Below are 19,842 nucleotides of genomic sequence, written 5' to 3' on the forward strand. Positions count from 1 at the left end.
GATTTTTTTTTTTTAAACTGAGTTGTCTTATTATGGAGTTGTAATCATTCTTATATTTTCTGGATACCAATCCCTGATCAGATATATAATTTGCAAATATTTTCTTCCATTCTAGGGGTTATAATTTTACATTCATCTTTTAGTATATGTGCTGTCAAAGTGAGCACGTAGTTTTACATTCTTGATAGTGTCCTTGAAGCACAAAAGTTTTAAAATTTTGACGAAGTCTAATTTATCGTGTGTACATGTGTGCGTGTGGTGTCATATCTAAGATACTGCCTAATCCAAGGTCATGAAATTTTACCCCTATGTTATCTTCTAAATATTTTGCAGCTTTAGCTCTTACACTTAGGTCTTTTTTCCATTTTGAGTTTATTTTTGTATATGGGGTGAAGTAGGGGTCCAAGTTTATTCTTTTGCATGTGTATTTCCAGTTATCCCAGCATCATTGGTGAAAAAGCTGTCCTTTTCCCATTGAGTGATCTTGGCACTCTTATTGAATATCAACTGACCATAGTTATATGGGTTTATTTTTGGACTCTCAGTGCTATTTAATTTATCTATATGATTATCTTTATGCCAGTACCAGACTATTTTAATAATTGTAGGTTTGTAATAAGTTCTGAAGTTAGGAAGTGTGAGACCTCCAACTCTGTTGTTCTTTTTCAAAATTGTTTTGGCTAACCTGAGTCCCTGAACTTCTCTATGGATTTTTACCTATTATCAATTTTTTATTAAAAAAAAAAAAGAGGCAGAATACTCATGAAAGAAATTGAGGAAGACACCAAGAAATGGAAAAATGTTCCATGCTCATGGATTGGAAGAACAAATATTGTGAAAATGTCAATGCTACCTAGAGCAATCTACACATTTAATGCAATCCCTATCAAAATACCATCAACTTTTCTCACAGAACTGGAACAAATAATCCTAAAATTTGTATGGAACCAGAAAAGATCCCGAATAGGCGGGGGAATGTTGAAAAAGAAAACCAAACCTGGTGGCATCACAATTCCGGACTTCAAGCTCTATTACAAAGCTGTCATCATCAAGACAGTATGGTGCTGGCACAAACACAGACACATAGATCAATGGAACAGAATAGAGAGCCCAGAAATAGACCCTCAACTCTATGGTCAACAAACCTTCGACAAAGAAGAAAAGAATATCCAATGGAAAAAAGTCTCTTTAACAAATGGTGTTGGGAAAATTGGACAGCCACATGCAGAAGAATGAAACTGGACCATTTCCTGACACCACACACACAAAATTGACTCAAAATGGATGAAAGACCTAAATGTGAGACAGGAATCCATCAAAATCCTTGAGGAGAACACAGGCAGCAACCTCTTCGACCTCAGCCGCAGCAACTTCTTCCTAGAAACATTGCCAAAGGCAAGGGACGCAAGGGTAAAAATGAACTATTGGGACTTCCTCAAGATAAAAAGCTTTTGCACAGCAAAGGAAACAGTCAACAGAACCAAAAGACAACCAACAGAATGGGAGAAGATATTTGCAAATGACATTTCAGATAAAGGGCTGGTATCCAAAATCTATAAAGAACTTATCAAACTCAACACCCAAAGAACAAATAATCCAATCAAGAAATGGGTAGAAGACATGAACAGACAAGTCAGGAAACGACAGATGTTGGCGAGGATGTGGAGAAAGGGGAACCCTCCTACACTGTTGGTGGGAATGCAACTGTGGAAAACAATAAGGAGGTTCCTCAAAAAGTTGAAAATAGAGCTACTGTACTACCCAGCAACTGCACTACTGGGTATTTACCCCAAAGATACAAATGTAGTGATCTGAAGGGGCACCTGCACCCCAATGTTTATAGCAGCAATGTCCACAATAGCCAAACTATGGAAAGAGCCTAGATGTCCATCGACAGATGAATGGATAAGGAAGATGTGGTATATATATATACATATACATATATATATGTATATATATATATATATACACACAATGGAATATTATGCAGCCATCAAAAAATGAAATCTTGCCATTTGCAATGGTGTGGATAGAACTAGAGGGTATTATGCTAAGTGAAATAAGTCATTCAGAGAAAGACAATTATCATATGATCTCACTGATATGAGGATTTTGAGAAACAAGACAGAGGGTCATAGGGGAAAGGAGGGAAAAATGAAACAAGATGAAACCAGAGAGGGAGACAAACCATAAGACGCTCCTAATCTTAGGAAGCATCCTGAGGGTTGCTGGAGTGGAGGGGGCTGGGGGGATGAGATACCTGGGTGATGGACACTGGGGAGGCTATGTGTTATAAGGAGCACTGGGTATTATATAAGACTGATGAAGCACAGACCTGTACCCCTGAAACAAATAATACATTATATGTTAATTAAAAATAAATTAAAAAATAAGAGGGATGTGGAGTTTTGATAGGGATTGTGTTGAATCTGTAGATCAGTTCGGGAAGTTTTGCCATTTTAACAATTTTAAGATTCTCAATCCAGGAACATAGGATATCTTTTTAAAAATTTATTTAGTTCTTTTTACAGTGTTTTGTGGTTTTCAGTGTACAAGTTTTACACTTTTTTGTTAAATTTATTCCTAAATATTCTTTTTGGTTCTATCATAAGTGAAATTCAATTTTATTTTTTTATTTTTATTTTTTTTTTAGGTTTAGATTTTGGCATTTTAATTTCTTTTGAATATGTCACTTTGTGCAAGCTAGGAAACAGAATCAAACTAAGGCAGTCTAGTCCATCTAGGGATCCAGGTTGAGTCTTGCAGTCTTCAGCAGAATGACATCATAATGCAAGGTGCTAACAACAGGTTTATACTCTCTAGATAACAATCACTTATCTACGTTTTTTCCTTAGGAAACAGCCAAAGTCCAGTCCTTAAAGGCACAATATACAGAACATCTTGACCTATGAAGAACAGAATAATCCAAATTATGTTGGCCAACTTACTGGTGGACCAAATCAAAGCCAACCAAGGATTGGTGAACAGAAGTGTTTACCTTCTGGAAACTTGCTCTGAGATTTAAAAAAGTCCTGGCTGCTGTTAATAAGAAAGCAAGTAAAAAATATTACAGATGCACCCACACTGACATTTGATTTGCCAAGGTCTTCCACTAGCACACAAAGTGAGAGATGAGTGTAGGGGTCAGATACTTAGATGTTTTCAAGATAAATTATGAGTAATATGAAATTTGACATATTAAATTTTTCCATTTGCTACCAGAACTGACAATGAGGACTATTTAAAAGAAATGCTGAACTCTAAAAAGGGTGGCAGCAGTAACACTCTCCACTACAGGATGACCTCCTGCTTTCCCACACCATTAACACCGCTACTCTTCCAAGATACATATTCGTGTGGAAAAACTTGTCAGCTTTTGCCAGAGCCAGGAGATGAAAAATAGAGCATGTCCTAATTAGTTAATTTGTAATTGTAAGCTCAGTTGACATCTTGAGGATGGCTATTCTTTTGTTTAACATCTGCAGACTGCAGAACTCCTTAGCCCTTAGTCAGTTTCTGCTCAATATCTTAAAGCTGGTCTCAGTCCCATCTGTGACTCTTCTCCTCAGGGTTGAGGGTTGGTGCTAGTCATCAAAATCTGGAATGTCATTGTAGGAGTAACCCCGGTAGCCTTTGGATGCACAGTAGGCGATTCGAAGGTGGAGTAAAATCCTGGCAGGAACACCAGAACGCCAACGATCAGAACGGGAACAGCCCGGTCTGCCTCCCCTTTGCTGATAGAGCCAGCCAGCAGAAGGGAGCCTACGATTATGAGAAAGGCGCCGGTGAAAAACAGCACTGTAGCAAGCGCAATGGCCTTATATGGGATCTTAGGAGGGCTCTTCTTAAACCAAAGGTCAATGTAGCCATCGTCTGTGCTGGAGAGCCTTGAGTATTTCACGTTACTACTGGGCATTCCAGTAGCCAGGTTGGTACGAGACGGCATCGTAACACACTGACACAGCTATAGTCGGAGCGCACGCGCCGACAGCTCCCTCACGGTTGGCAGCAGAGGTGCCTGAGGCCTCATGGCACGCCTCACCTAACCGCCACCCCGCCCCACCCAACCACCTCGGCGCCGGAAGTGGCACGCCGAACCTCAATTTTATTTTTTGGAAAGTTTCATTCAGTTGACTTTTGTATATTGATATTATATCCTGCAGCCTTGCTGAACTGGTTCATTAGTGTTACTAGTTTGTTTGTTTGGTTTTTTTTTTTTTTTTTTTTGGTCTGGATTCCTTAGGATTTTCTATATACCAGATAATGTCAACTGCAAATACAGTTTTATTTCTTCCTTTCCAATCTGGATCCTTTTACTTCTTTTCCTGCCTAATTATCCTAGTTAGAACTTTCAGTACAATGTTGAATAGAAGTAGCAAGAATGAACATCCCTGATTTGTTCCTGATCTTAGGGGGAAAGCTTTTTCTTTCACCATTAAGCATGAAGTTTTCCTATGTGTTTTTCATAGATCCTTTTTATCAGGTTGAGGAGGGTCCTGTCTGTTCCTAGTTTGTTGAGTGTTTATCATGTAAGACTGTTGGATTTTGTGAAATGTTTCTTATGTGTCTAGTGAGAGGATCATATTGCTTTGTCATTTATTAATATGTATTACATTAGTTATCATATGTTGATCTCGCATTCCTGGGAAAAATCCATTCGTCAGTGGTTTATACTCCTTTTTACGTGTTACTGAATTCTGCTTGCCAGTATTGTGTTGAGGATTTTTGCATCTATAGTTGTCATAAGGGTTAGTGATCTTTTCTTGTGATGTTAGCTCATTTTTAACAGGTAGTTAAAATAGACTACCTTGTGAAAAACTACCTTTTTCACAAGGTAGTCTATAATATGAATGCATTGCTCTATTGAGGGATATTCAAATTGCTTTTTTCTTGTAATAGTGCTAAAATAAACATCCTTTCACACACGTATATACATATTCATTTTATTTCTTTAGACTTTTAAATATATGGTTGCTTAGTTCAAGTGTATGTTCACTTTAAATGTTAATATTTCCAGATTACTTTCTAAAAATGTTATAGCAATTTGCATTTTCCCAGAGAGATATGTGATTCTTTCCACATAATTTCTCCTGTGTATGATAACCTTTAAAATTTTCCCCAAGTATCAAATATGTCTCATTACTTCAATTTTAATTTTCCTAACATGTACCAAGGTTGAACATTATTTCCTGATAGTTGCAATTTATATTTCTTCTATAAACTGTCCCTTTATTTGCTTTGTCTACTTTTTAAAATTGGGTTGTTCTTGTATATAGTTTTTGTACATTAGGGATATTCAACCTTTATCAGTGATGTTTTGCAATTATTTTCTTTTTATTTAGTTAAATGTATCTTTTCCTTTCTAGATTGTAGGTTTCTTTTTACAATCACCACCTCATGCATCCCATGGTTATACAGATATTGTATATGTTTTTAAAAAAACATTAAATTTCCTATTGTCTAACAAATGGCCACAAATCCCTTTTAATTAAACAAGCTGAATAAACCCAATCCAGAAAGATGCTTAGAAAGTGCTTGTGACAAAACTGCTTTGAGGAAATCCCAGGGCTTGGTTTTGAAGGGCTTGACATTGTTGCAAGGCTGAAGACCTCAGGAGCGTGGGCACATGGGTGAATTGATCCATTTCCTGGAGATCTGGACCGCTGTGGAGAAACCTAGCAAGAATTCATAGGATGCCTCAGAAGACTCCCTGGGCCTTCTAACACTGCTTCCAACCACCTAAGCCATGCAGACTCTTGACCCAAAGTCATGATGAGATAATGTGTGTTGTGTTAGGCTGCAAACAAAACGACCTTCAGAACCCATTCCTGCATTCCCTTTGTCTTTACACCCTGAGTACCACATGCTTACTGTTTTCTATGCTGTCTTTTAGCCCTAACCCCTGTGTGGTAGCATCTGAAATAAGCTTTGTAGAAACATAGTGTGTTCCCAGAGCAGCAGTACCAGGCGTGGCTGGACAACCTTCCTGACTGGCAGTTTTGTAATCCAAATTATGGCAGTTTATAGTGCGTGCTGCCACTGTTCACAGTCTCAGTTCTGTCTCTGTTCTCAGTCAGTTGGAGGGTGCACATATGTGGAGGACCTTGCAGACTGTTCTCTGATTATATCATTCAAGGAAATATAGTTTGGACAGGAGCCCATCTACCTCAGAAGAGTTCAGTCTTCACAGAATCATAAAATTAGGACTTGAGCCTATGTGCAAGTTGCCTTACATTGGAGGAAACCAAGGCTCAGAACCCAGAGTTCTCACTCATTTCAGGGGAGCCTGTTTGTTTTTTATTTTATTTTTTTTGTGTGGTTATTTATTTTTTATCCTGTCATGTTAGTCACCATACATTACATCATTAGTTTGTGATGTAGTGCTCCATGATTCATTGTTTGTGTATAACACCCAGTGCTCCATGCAGTACGTGCCCTCCTTAATACCCATCACCGGGCTAACCCATTCCCCCACCCCTGGTTTGTTTTTTATAAGGACAAACATCCCTTACTCACACATGTGACTGTTGGATGAGTATACCTGGTCCCTTTTCTTTTACCGGGAGGGGAGAGAATGGCAGTAAAGGGATGGACTAAAGCCTGCAGGTCAAAGCTACAGTTGCTGGTGCTTCAGTATTTGTTTGAATCTTATTTTAACACCACAACCTTTATGAGATAGAGTCGAACGCTAGTACCATTATTGTTCACATCTTTTAAAGATTTTTATTTATCTGAGAGAGACAGAGATAGTGACAGAGACAGCAAGAGAGAGCACAAGCGGGGAGGAGAGGGGGAAGCAGGCTCCCCACCGAGCAGGGAGCCTGATGTGATGTGGGGCAGGGCTCCATCCCAGGACCCTGGGATCATGACCTGAGCCCAAGGCAGATGCTTAACTGACTGAGCCTCCCGGGTGCCCCGGTTAACATCTTTTAAAAATAACAACAGAAGAGATCTTGAAGGTTTCTTGACAGGCTGCACAACACGCAGTTAGAGCATACCAGCCTCAGAAATTAGCTGGAGCTGGACTTGAACCCTCCATCGACACTTACTTCTATGCCTGTGCTTTAAGACAATGGCTGTACTCACCTCAAAATGTTGTTACGAGTCACAAGTAGGAGAATTCATGTCAGGTGCTTGACATGCTGCAAGGGCTCATTAATAAATGCTCAACTTCAGCACCTTTTTATTTTTTAATTAAAAATCTACAGCTTTCCTAAGTTCAGTGTATATTGCTGGAAAAGTAAACAAACAAAAAACCTCAAAACACAGCAAAAGGCCAACTGTGCATGATTTCCTAGCATAAAAATTTTTGAGGTTGTGCATTTTATACATTGAACAGTCCACTCTAAATAGCCCCTCTTTGCAATTTGAAATAGGTTTTAAGTGCTTTCTATCTTTGTTGGGAATGTTCTGGTCCTTGGCATAAGAAACTCAAGTCCAATTAGCTTAAACACATTGGGTCATAAGGAAACTTAAAAGGGGTCAGTGAACCTAAGGACAGAAAAACTTAGGCCCTAGTTAAGGCCCAATTGCCAGTTTTTACTCTTTTCCTGTGAGCTTCATCATTCCCTCTCCCTGAACCCTGGCTTTCTCTACGTCAAGAAAAACAGCTGCTCAAGGTTTTCCTCTTCGAGTTCCAGCCATTAGAGCAAGACTACCTTGAGCCGTTAATTCCAAATGGCTGGAAGCCATCCCTAGAATAACGTCTCGTGAAATCTGAGCAAGTGATTTTAGAAGAACATAGCAACTTGCGGAGGACAAAGCAGAAGGCGTTGGGGGCGGGAGGGCATATTCCTAGCTCTCAGCCCCGGAGGGGGTGGCAGACAAAACCATAGAGGTCTGTCATACTTTTATTCTCCTCTCCATGCCCGGTGAAACCAAAATGCATCATCTTAGCTCAGGTTCTGTGAAAATAACATCACAGAACCTTCAGGGTTTGGGCAGAAGCACCTTAACTTTAGATAAGCCAATTTTCACTCATGCGAATATTCCTAAGTACTGAAATGAAAATATGCACAGTAGGATAGGAAGGTCTGGGCAGGTTTACTGAGGCTGGTGTAGGGATCAGCTACACAAACTTTCTCATTCAGTTCAATTTCCAGTTCTGTGTGGATCCTGATTTTTACCCCCACTCCTTTTTTCTCCCATAGTACAGAACGCTTCACATGAAGATAGAAGAATGTATTTGCAGAAGCCAACTTAGAAATGTGTCACATCACATCAATCCATGCTAGGTAGGAGGCAGCCGCCTGTGTGCATTGTTCTCAAACTGCATTCATTGGCTTATCATTCCTATGCCTTCTGCCATATCTCAGCACCTGCACTATTATTTATACTTCTTTCCTAAACTTAAATACCACTTTTATCTGTTTTTCTTTGAGATGCAGGATACAATTTTTCCTAGTATATTAGACAAAAACTACGTAATTTAAAGATGTTCAGTCATGTACCCTTTACAATTATCTTGTGTCAACTCCCCACTTTGGGAAACAATGCTGCATTGGAAATTCATAAGCATTCAATAGCTCATATACTCAAGAAAGGTGAATTGAACACGTTTCTCGTATAACTTGTTTGAATAGAAAACAAAAAATCTATGCCTTCGGTCCTGGCGGCGGGGCGGGGGGGACTAAGAAGCATCCTTTATTTATCCTTTGATTCACAAAAGGGGAAGGACATTTATTTCTTCAACATGGTTTTGTTAACCATAAAATTAATTTTTACTACATAGTACATAAATGCATTTTTTGTCTAAAAGGGCAAAATATAGTTAAGGCTGAAATCCTCTTTGATCATCTCCTCCCCACTTCCTATTAGGGCAAATCGGAGTTAGGAATTCAGATGGTACCTTCCAGACTTCCTTCTCTGCAGCTGGCCGCTGAAATCGCTGTTCATTTAATGTCCATTCATGACTGCTCCCAGATTTCCTTCAATGCCTTGAAGCAGTAAGTCTTCCAGTCTTCTTCAAGGGGTGCTGTATGCTGGAGGCCACCTTCCACCCGCAGCAAGTTTACAATTCCACCCTAGCCTTCATTCCCTGCTGGTGCAAGGTCTTGTGATCAGGCAGAAGTGAGACTGGGGACTTCTCCCGTCCCTCTGGGGCATGTTCGTAGCCCCGTACATGCACCTGGCCTTCTACACCCTGAGGGCTGTGTCACAAGCTTTACCTGCCCCCATGGCTATCTCAGTCCCCAAGTCTTGAAGTTTTTGACCAGGCTCTCATTTGCCCCAACTGGTGCCACAGCCTCAAGCGGTGGCAGTGTCACATGATGGCACGGATGAGTTTTCAACAAAGGCCCTGGATAGAAGGTTTTTCCCACAGAGCGAGCTCTGAGTCAGGTCAAGTAGTGACAGTGCTCTGGGGATGAGACATTTTGAGGAGCTGCAAACCCAGTATGCCCCCCCTGGTGGCTGCAGGGCTGACTGTCAAGGCTACCGTGAAGCTCGGGAGAAGGGGAAGGTAAAACACCACGAACCCTGCTCTGCTTACCAAGGTTCTGACCATTACAAGGCTTTAATTTCCACAGTTCTGAAAAAGTTGATGTTGGCATTTTTCTTTTTGCTACGGTTTTTGTTGCTTTTATGGAGAAGTAGATTTACAGACATTCTTCCTCAAATTCTTGGAAATCTTGCCATCCGTTTACTCACTTTTGACAGATGATGTTCAAGGTGATGCTCTTCTATTAATCTCATCATCCATGTTCATGCCAAGAATTTGGTGGGAAATGTGGTCAACTGCACAGCAAATGCCCCAACCAACAAGGACAGCCATTATTCACCTCTGTTGAGTGTCATCATTCCAGAATAAGACCTAGAGTTGCCAGGTCTTTCAAATTTTAGAAGAATCTGGAATTCCAGTATTTTGTATGAAATTTCCACATTTTAAATTATAAATTATTTAAAAAATATTTATTTGACAGAGAGAGGGAGAGTAAGGGAGGGAACACAAGCAGGGGGAGTGGGAGAGGGAGAAGCAGACTTCCCGCTGAGCAGGGAGCCCGATATGGGGCTCGATCCCAGAACTCTGGGATCATGACCTGAGCTGAAGGCAGACGCTGAATGACTGAGCCACCCAGGTGCCCCTAAATCATAAATTATTGACAACTGCTTCAATTAAAATAAAAATGCTGCATCAAAAGTAACACGCCCATGGCAAAAAGACTGGGTTGGAGCAGAAAGTCATATGGAACACATCACTGCTATGTGAACTTTTCCTACCAAATTAGTCTACTGAGTTCAAGTCAACAAATCTTTTTTTAGTTTCTGTTATGTGCCAGATCATGGGCTCTATGCTGTAAAGTTGAAGGAGACTTGCTGTCCCAACCATATTCCCTCCCTCCAGTCAAGCGGTAGAGGTGGGAAGTTTTTTTGGTGATCACCACTCTGAATAAAGGATACCTGTACACGGATCTAATTGCTAGTTTTAATTAGCATAAGGCAAGATATCCTGAGAGGTTTGTTTAAAAGGGTCATTTGCAGGCCGTTTTGGGTGTGTGTGTGTGGGGGGGCAGTTACGCAAACTTGGCGACTGCGGGTAGGAGAAAGATAAAGTTACATAAATCCTTCTGGGGCAAAGGGCCAGACAGCCAACTTCTAACCTGCATGAAAATCACCGTGGGCCGGGGGCGGGGGGGGGGGGGGAGGGGGGTAGAATCCCATGGATTTTTCTTTCTTAGTTTATTTGCTTCTTTGGGAGAGCATATCCTCTAGTAGCTTTTGAGAAAGGGTGCATGGGAGGCAAATTTGTGAGATCTCACATTTCTAAAAATATCTTCATGATCCTTCACACTTGGCCAAGAGTGAGCAGGTGGGAAATCTTTTTCTTTCAAATCTTGACATACTCGCTTCACTGATTTCTAGTTTCCAGTGTTGCTACTGAGAAGTATAAAGCTAGTCTGATTTCTAATCCTATGTGACCAGTTTTCTATTTGGGGGAGCTTCTGCTGGTCCTAGTGTTTTGAGATTTCAAGATGGTGTGCCTTGGCAGAGGCCCATTTCCATCCATTGCGTTGAGCACCCTCCCACCCTTTCATTCTGGAAACGTGTTATCTGATTTGTTCTCCATTTTCTCTGTTCTTTCTCAAGTTCACTTGGATAGTGAATGTCCTGGTCTGATCCTAATCGTATCTTTCCATTTCTGTTTTCTCTATTTTTGGAGTTATTCTCTTAATTCCAACTTCTAACCCTTCTACTGAATTTTTAATTTCTGGCAATAGTTTCATGTTCTTCAAGCCTTCTTTTTCAATAGCATTCTACTCTCAGTCTAAAGAGGACATATTTTTTCTCATCTCTCTGGAGATAACGATTGTTTTCTGAAGCTGCTCCTCCCTTAAGTCTCTGATTCTTCCAAGTTATTGGCGTTGGGCTTTCCATTCATGTTTATTAGATGTCAGGTCACTCTTCATTAAGCTGGAGGACTAAAAAGCTGACAGGGGATTGCTGAATGAGTTTCACCTTAGGGCAGTGGTTCTCAATCTTGGCTGCAGAGTGGAATCACCTGGGGGGCTTTAAAAAACACTGATACTCCAGAAATGCTCATTTTATTGGTTTAGAGTATGATCTGGCTGTAGGGGTTTTGAGAAGCTCCCCAGGTGATATTCCTGAGCAGCCCAGGCTGAGAAGACCCACCCCGGGGTGCTCTGGCTGAACCACTTCATTGAAGATCTTCAGATCTTTCTTTTTGGCCCATGAGGCTCTCTAGGTAAGACTCTTGATATTCTCCTGTACGCCTATGTTCACTGAAACCCACTTTTGATATGGTACCTTGACGATCAACTGTGGATTGTGTCTTCAGGTCTAGGGTCCTTCTACGTTACCTTCTGAGGATAAACTTACAGGCTTCTGCAGAGTTGTAGCTGTACAGTTGAAAACAAAACGGGGAGGAATTTTATGGATCAAATGGCATTTTAAACAGCTTTCAACTAGTAGTATTTTAGGCTCCTTTTCCCCTTCACCATCACTTCAAAAGGACATGCTTCTGTCAATTTTTGAGCCTTCAGGGTATGCTGCATGTAAACCGAAGCGGAGCTCACTTCTCCCCCTGCAAAATTAGAATTCAGCTTTCCTCAGTTAGGTTTCCAAAATTCTGGTGCTAGCAAGCTCTCTCCCGTTCTTCCCAGTGTTGAGGGCAGTTGGGACTTAAACAAATCCTTTACTATATTTTCAGAGGAGTGTTAGAAGCATGCAAAATTTGATGCGTTCAATTGGTCACTTTTACCCGTAAGAATGGCTATCATTCTTTGTAACACAAAGCTCACTTATATCAACAGTTTTTCCATACATTTTTTTTTTTCAGAAATAAGAAAGATACTAGGGATTCCGAGCAAAACAGTCTAAACCTAGTGAAACCATGGCCTTAGCAGGGACACTGTGCTTTATTGCTGTTGTTGTTGTTGAATGAGACCCAGAGGAGGGAAGAAGTAAGGCAAAACCGTGGGAGTTAGTCGTGGAGAGGGAGCGTTCAGGGTCTCCTGTCCAGAGGTAGACCTGGGCTCCTAAGGTTTGGCATTTGGATACTATGTTAGGAACGCAGACCCTGAGAGTCAAAGAATGAATGGCAGCTCCTGGGCCTATGTGGTCCACAATCACATTTTAGCTGTCCCGTAGAGGGAAATCTGAATTTTTTAGCTTCTTTTGAAACATTAGCACGTGTGATTGTGGCCTGCGATCTTGCAGGACCTCAACCAGCAGGAGCTGGGCTGCAGCTGCCCCCTTGAGTGGCAAAGGAGCATCATGCCCTATGCCACCTGCCTGGCCTCCAAAGGCATTTGAATTTGCAACTTTGGGGATGTGGGTCAAGTTTTTACAAAGTAACAACAACAACAACAAGAACAACAAAGCAATCCTATTCATGGCAGAAAAACCCTACTTACGTCAGAAAGAATTAAAACATTTATTGGGCATAAATATATTACATATACACTACAGATACAGTTAGGTATTACATATAGCATAGTATTTGCAAAATCTATACATTAAAATTGATACGGCAGTTTTAATACAATGTATATGAAATAGTCTAAAATTTACAATACAGGAAAACATGATTTTTTTTTTTCCTCCTAAAGTTGAAAAGCTTGGAATGTATGTCCAACAGTGAGGTAAAACATTTTGTCTTTCAATTTAAAGAACTGTGCAAGGATAACATTCAAACACATTCAATTAGGGCACTTTTCAATTTTGACAGGAATACTGAATTACTGTAGCCAACAAAACACAGTTAGAAAATGCCAACATTTCAAGTTGATAAGAACAAGGCAGATAATATGAAAAAAATCTTCTTAAAAAAGTTTTCTTTTGAGACCATTTCTTTGAGGACAAAGGGCGGTTTGCTTCACATGACTGGAATTTCTTGTGCCAGGGATGAGTGTGACATACAGAGCATCGGAAGCCAGACACTCATTCCTACATATTGCAAAAGGGCAAAGAAATAAGGTTAATGTAACACTTTATTTTATTGTTCGTGTGTAATGGCAATATATATATAGCTGTGTATCAATGTCACATATACATATTTGTAATAGAAAACGGTGCCAGATGGAGTAATAATTTTTTGACCAAAGGGATGATGAATACCAAATCATGGAGAACAATAAAATAAAGTGCAGTCAGCCGGTCGGTGACACACTTCAGCCTTCTGGTGGTTCAACAGGATGAAAATCTCAAAAAAGATAAAGTACTCATAGCAATCATCTTGGCCTAACGCATTATTTCATTTAAAACATTTCAACCAATTCCGAGAATTTCTTTATAGCAGCAGCTCTGAAGTGTTTCCAAAAAGGGACTTTACCCCCCTGCAAACAGGGATTTTGTACTCTGTTGAATTTTCATTGCTTAAAAAAATGCCTTTCCCCCACAAAAAAAAAAAAAAACCAAAAAAAAAAAAAAAAAAACACCTGCCTGAGATGGTCTCAGAAAATGCAGATGCAATGTTATATTGGGTCGTAACACACAATTAAGTAGAGGGCTGAGTTTTGGAAGGCCAGAACTTTGGCAAAAAAACATTTACCTTGATGCCATCACTTTGCAAGGCTAATTAAACTAATTATTATAGTCAATAACAAAATACAAAACTCTCTAGTACTTACACTACATCAATATAGGCACACAATAATTCACTGATCTTAGCGCTTTCTTTTAAGAGATGATTATGGTTTTTTGGGTACATGTAAACGTTTTAATCACTGATAATGGATTTTTTCTTTTTCTTTTTTTTGGCATTTAATGCACTCGATGCTCTTATCTTTTAAAAACACAAGAAAATGTCAGAAGATTGGTAATACTACAGCTGTTGCCAAGGAACAAGACTGACCTAAAATTACAAAAGTATAAAACACACACAAAAAATAACATGCTACAAGGGAAAATTAGTACATAAGTACATTTAAAAAATTTTACAATAAATAAAGATTGCACTGTAATTGGCATTTAAAGTACTGTATGCAGAATATAGTATAAATAAACCAAAAACAAAATAATGTTGGTTTCCCCATGACTTTGGTATGGGAATATTATAAGCTAGTACAGGAGACTGCATCCTAAGACAACACAGACCAAGCACAAAATCGCTATGATCAAGAAAAACCAAGTAGCAAAAATATACAAAAACAGAAGCAGGGGGATACACTGTGTCTGTTGCACCCTTTTGGAATATATTTGCACCTCCAACTCTTAAATGTCCCTGAGGTACGTGAACATTATGGACTTCATATAAATAATCCAATGACTTTGGGTTAAAATTGATTATCTCATGACTCAGAATAAACATGCAAGAGTAACACTTTGCACTCCAATAGCACCTGTTGATCAAGGATCTCAAAGCACTTACAAACATTAGAATCCCCATTTTATTTTATTTCATTTTATTTTTAATGCATGGGAAACTGAGGCACAGAGAGGTAAAGTGACGTGTTCAGGTCACGCAGCAAGTTAGTAACAGATCCAGGGAGGGAATCTAGGCTCCTTCACCCCCAAAACACCCTGTGCTTACCACCAAATATCATTCCCTCTCCACACATGGCCAGGTCAACCCCACAAAAATAGGAACTACAAATTAGGTAACTCTCTTTTGGGTTTTATCAGTTTTTATCCGCTGTTGGATTAAGATGATGTGCACTGAATTAAGGTACTGAAACTCAAATCACTTCATTGATACCTCAAAGAACAGCCTAACAGCAAGTCTTTCAAAAACAATGAGCTGACGTGTAAGAAGACTGCTCACAATTAGTGTAAATCACGGACAATGGGCAGAGGCACTAAACTGTCACCAGTTCTCGTCATATAACTCTGGTCAAACATAACAGAATATAATAACTCTAGTGATTAGAAGTAGTTATACACAAAGACAAACAAACAAGTTAAAGCAGCTTTTAAAATAGCTGAACAAGGAAACAACTATTGCACAATGCCCTCTTAAAGTTACTGCTATGAATCGCTGGGGTAAAACTGACAATGTTCCATAATTTATAGGTGCATTTTGGTTACTTGATTTCTTAGACAGGCAGCTCATAGTGTTAAAAATCATAAGAAATACAGATTATTAAAACATTTTAAGTACACATTTTTGATTTAAATGAGCTAAACAGTTAAATAACTGAGTGAGGGTCGTTTAGGGCAGCCTTATCTGAGAGAACACATCTTGTGTACATTGTGGTTGCGGTTGTGGTTGTGTGGTAATACACTCTGACAACACCGAAATCCTAGACCTGTAAGGACACACACTGTGATTCATGTTCACAGAGACAGATATCTGATCAAGACAAAAGAAGTGACCGGTGAATATAAATTACTAAACCATAACATGGAAGAAAAAAAAAATCAAAGGCTTGCAAAAGACATCAGTGAAAACAGAATAAAGGCAAATCTGAAAATTTAAAAGAAAACATAAGAAAGCTAGCTTTTGGTATCTGGTTTGCTTTTCTTCTTCTTCTTCTTCTTTTTTTTTTTTTTTTTAAATCCAGTTTAATCTCTTCCTAGTTTTGCATTTCAAAAAGGTGCACCAAAACACTGATATTTTTTTTTCCTAGCTAAATCTGTAAAACAAGAGAAGTATATAAATCAAAGAACAGAAGGGCTTAAAAAGGGGAGTATCTGAATAAATGTGTGTATTAAAATGTGTAGCATTAAATTCATACCTCTAGTTTTGTTGGGTTTGTTTACTTCATTAAGAAGTACTGTAATATAAAGGCAAATAAAATGGACAAAGTTGCAAAGCCAACCACAATGAGGGCTGCAAACTGTTCATCAGTAGGCATCATGCTCTTCATTTTGGGATCATCTAAGCTCCCCATGTCCCCTGTAAGCATGACCTCACTTCGTTGTAATACAAAAGCCGCAGAGGGGCTGAACGCTCCGCTTAGCTCCTGAGAGGTGTCTAAACAGCGGCGGCACACACACACGCGGAACCGGTAGTCTGTGTTGGTCTGGAGGCCTGAGATTTGGAATGTTGCTTCTTCTCCCTTGTATACCTTCAAGGACAAACAAAAAAGTCCTGGTCAATTATTCTGTAGTAACACTGTGGTTTCTAACATAATAATCTGATAAGCCAGGTCCACCAAGCCCCCAGTGTTTACTCCATAATAACCAGAATAACAAAAATTAGGCAGAAACCCTGAACAAACAATACAAAATCCAGTGACCGGAATTGCAGCTGACCTAAGTAATAAACATCTAATGAAATTTTAAGAGCTTTGGCTGGTGAATAAACAAGAAAGTAAAATTAACTGAATCTTTCCTGTAGGAGTGGCACTGAGTTTAGTATCTATGAAGTGCTTAAAACAGGCCTGGCACACAGTCACTATTTAGCATTTTAAAACAACTCCAAATATATTACTAAAACACAGCAATTCAAAGTCACAGGCATAAGCATTTTCAACCTGGCTACAGGCTACCTTAGTAAAGCTGTTAATTTTGCCCATTAATACAAATCCCCTAGAAAATAAAGAATATTTCCAATGATCTCCACTTTGTCTGAAACACTTGCCAGCTATAGAGTTAGTGGGAATCTGCAAATGTTGAGTGTTTTTAAAGCCTGGTGTGCAAACTTCTACCCCAAAATAGGACATGCCACCAGTGAACACAGATGCACTGGCAACAAAGATCTCCGTTTACAGAAGGGACCCAACTTCCATTTGTTCACTTGATATTTAGCCTTTTCTTAAGAGGTTTCCGCCCTCATTTTCAAACTTCACAAGGAGACTTTGTCTTATTTATTATACTTTTGTTTACTGCCTAAGTGCCAGAAAACCAATTCTGCCTGTTTCTTATGCTGATCCAGATTCATCATTGCTTTTGCTATTCCTCTGTAAGATTTTTAAGCATGCTCCTCCTGGTGTGCCACCCTATTTCTTTAAAGACTGTAGCAAGAGCATTAGCAACTGGAGTCATAGAACTGGGCTGGAGCAACCAAGTATGAAAGAGCTGTAAGAAGACCCAGACCACTCCTTTCTTATTGTTCCAATGATGAGTTAGTTAAATGGATGGTTTAAGACGAGCTTGCTGTCAGTCACGGTGACTGCCCCAACCCACAGGCCGCCAACTATTCGAGAGTTCCACCTATACCATGATGGAACTCTTTATGAGTTATTTCCCAACATGGGAGTGGTCTCAAGAAAACAGTGGTGTACATTTTTTCTTCTTTAAAGAGATCTTTTAACTGTGAAAGTTCTTTGCTTTCTTAATCTAGATTTAATTTCTTAACTTTAAACGCTCAAGGTGCTATTTTCTGAGGAAAGTCTTTTCTTGGGAACCATCGGAACCATTCCTGAAGGGAATGATTTGCAACCCATGGGACCAGTATACCAGTTTGATAAAGAAGGTCCCTCCACACTTGCCATCTGAGCTTTGGTTTCTTTCCTGCAACGTCCCCATAAACAATCCATTCTGATTCTATGGTGATAAGTTAGCACTGGGATGTTTACTGAGTTGGAGAGAAGCTGCCATCTAAGCCTTAGCTGCAAGATTTCCTGCTATACCTCTTTTATCGATTCTTACAGAGGTCACACTTCTTGAAATATTTGTTTGCACTTATTAAAGGTCGAAAGACTGTAGCTGTTGGAGCTCTTCTCCTCCGTGCAACCCTGGGGAACTGGGCCTGGTCTGACTGGGAGGCACTGGGCAGATCCTTGTCAACCATGGGAACTGGAATCAGGATCCCAGGTCTAAGTCCTTGCTCCATTACTTTCTAGGTTTGTGAACTTAGGCAACTAGCAGCTTTGAGTCTTAGTTTTTCTCCTCTTTATCCTGGGGTTAGTTAACAGTACCCAACCTAACCCTAAGGGGGATTGAGGGTTAAGTGAGAAATTGGATGTGAAGAGTGCTTTGTGAGAGCAACACGCTGAAGGGAAGCCAACTTCATCAAATTTAATCCTCCTGATTAGAGATAAAGACACTGAGGATCATAGAGGCTGTTAATTTCTTAAGGACTCAGAACAGATAAGGGCAGGGGTAGACCCCCGATGAGATCCCACTCTTAAACACCCATGCTCACCATTGGAACTGCCCCAGCCCTGCCTCTCCCATCCCCTTTGGTAGGTTGTGATGCCACCACCTGTCCTCTGCTTTAGTCCTAGTCTAATGAACAGTCTGACATGAGGCCAGTTCTCTTGGCCTGATTTTTGTCTCCCCAGACAGCTCCACTATCTTTCTGGTGTTTCCGTTAAACACCCCATCTTGGTTCCTGCTGTCTCAGGAGGAAAACGCTGCCTTCCCCTTCTGCGGTATGGAAAGGAGTCCCCCCCCCCCACCTCCGTTTGTGCCGAGCAAAGGCTTGGCCAGTGTTTCTGTGGTGTGGCCTCTTACTTTCTGCCATCAAACAATGACCTCGTGGCAGAAAACCAGTTAATAACCTATCCCCACAGATGTTTTTGAGACTTTTGGCAAGTGGATATAAATATTCACGTATATCTGTTTAAATGAATTCTATGGTTTCTGGAATTTGAACAGCTAGAGCTTTTGAAGAAAGCTGGCCCAGAAGTATATTTAATTTCTTAGGAGCCCAATTCATGGAATCTTGAAGACAGACTTCATATTTTCATTTTGATGGCTCTGCTCAACTCTAAATTCCCTGGAATGAAGATCTCTGAAAATGTATTTAGACAGCAAAGGAATGCTACTTTTCTCATACCATTTGGCAAAAAGCTTAATGAAGGAAAAATGAGTACCTAACTGAAGGGAACTTCCTTAATGACAAGTCCAATTAAAACGTAGGCTTCAATTTGTAAACGTTTTTCTTTTAGCCATTCTTGTTGTTTTAACTGGAACAGCTCCCCCCTTGTACAAGCATTACCAACACAAAAATCTTAAACAAAACAAAACACGATACACATACTGAGTGTGGGACTGTGTTCTATTAACACCACAGCAGCCGGCACCATGGGCAGCCTGAATGAAGTAGCTGCTCAGTGAATGTTCTCTAATCAGAACCCTCAACGACTCAAGAGTAGGTATTCTTACACCACAGTACTTGAAAAGACAGGATTACCAGAAACAAGTACACAGGAACATTAAGTATGAGAACATACACCCAAACCACAGAGGCAACAGAAGAGAATTTTTAGTACAGGGGTGCAGCCACCATTGTAAAGAAACAGAATCATTAACAGTAAGTTGTTTTCAGCGTATTGATAGAAAATACAGCATTTCTAATGTATTTTAGAAATGGTCAACAATGCTTTAAAGCCTTTTGGATTAATTCTTAGCTAAGGAAAAAATTAAAACAATCCCAATACCCCCCTTCCTGTGGATTCTGGTCCCTGAGGTTTGACCTAACGGATCTGTTTTGGTGGAAACAGTCACAGCCAAGGGGGTCACCAAACTACAGGCTCATCCTGTCTGCACACAGCT

At 39.9% G+C, this 19,842-nt stretch overlaps 1 protein-coding gene and 1 pseudogene across 8 annotated transcripts in view; both read right to left on the bottom strand.

Moving 5' to 3' along the window:
* Positions 1-3,203: 3,203 nt before the first annotated feature.
* LOC114207123 (transmembrane protein 230 pseudogene) lies at positions 3,204-3,993 on the bottom strand (annotated as a pseudogene).
* An 8,880-nt stretch (positions 3,994-12,873) lies between these two features.
* Positions 12,874-19,842, bottom strand: part of FNDC3B (fibronectin type III domain containing 3B) — a 342,865-nt gene continuing 335,896 nt past the window's right edge. For 7 of the 8 annotated variants that reach the window (XM_088025441.1, XM_028100958.2, XM_088025456.1 and 4 more), the window contains 2 exons: positions 16,134-16,466; positions 12,874-16,031 (listed from right to left, as the gene is read on the bottom strand). In XM_088025441.1, coding sequence (XP_087881567.1) covers positions 16,155-16,466 — 312 coding nt within the window. In that variant the 3' untranslated portion in view covers positions 12,874-16,031; positions 16,134-16,154. The remainder of the gene's footprint in view (positions 16,032-16,133; positions 16,467-19,842) is intronic. The other variant, XM_088025487.1, reaches the window with a different exon arrangement.

The sequence above is a fragment of the Eumetopias jubatus genome, unplaced genomic scaffold (assembly GCF_037043125.1).
Source record: "Eumetopias jubatus isolate StellerSeaLion01/CBP00866 unplaced genomic scaffold, mEumJub1_p1.0 scaffold_1, whole genome shotgun sequence".
Lineage (NCBI taxonomy): Eukaryota > Metazoa > Chordata > Mammalia > Carnivora > Otariidae > Eumetopias > Eumetopias jubatus.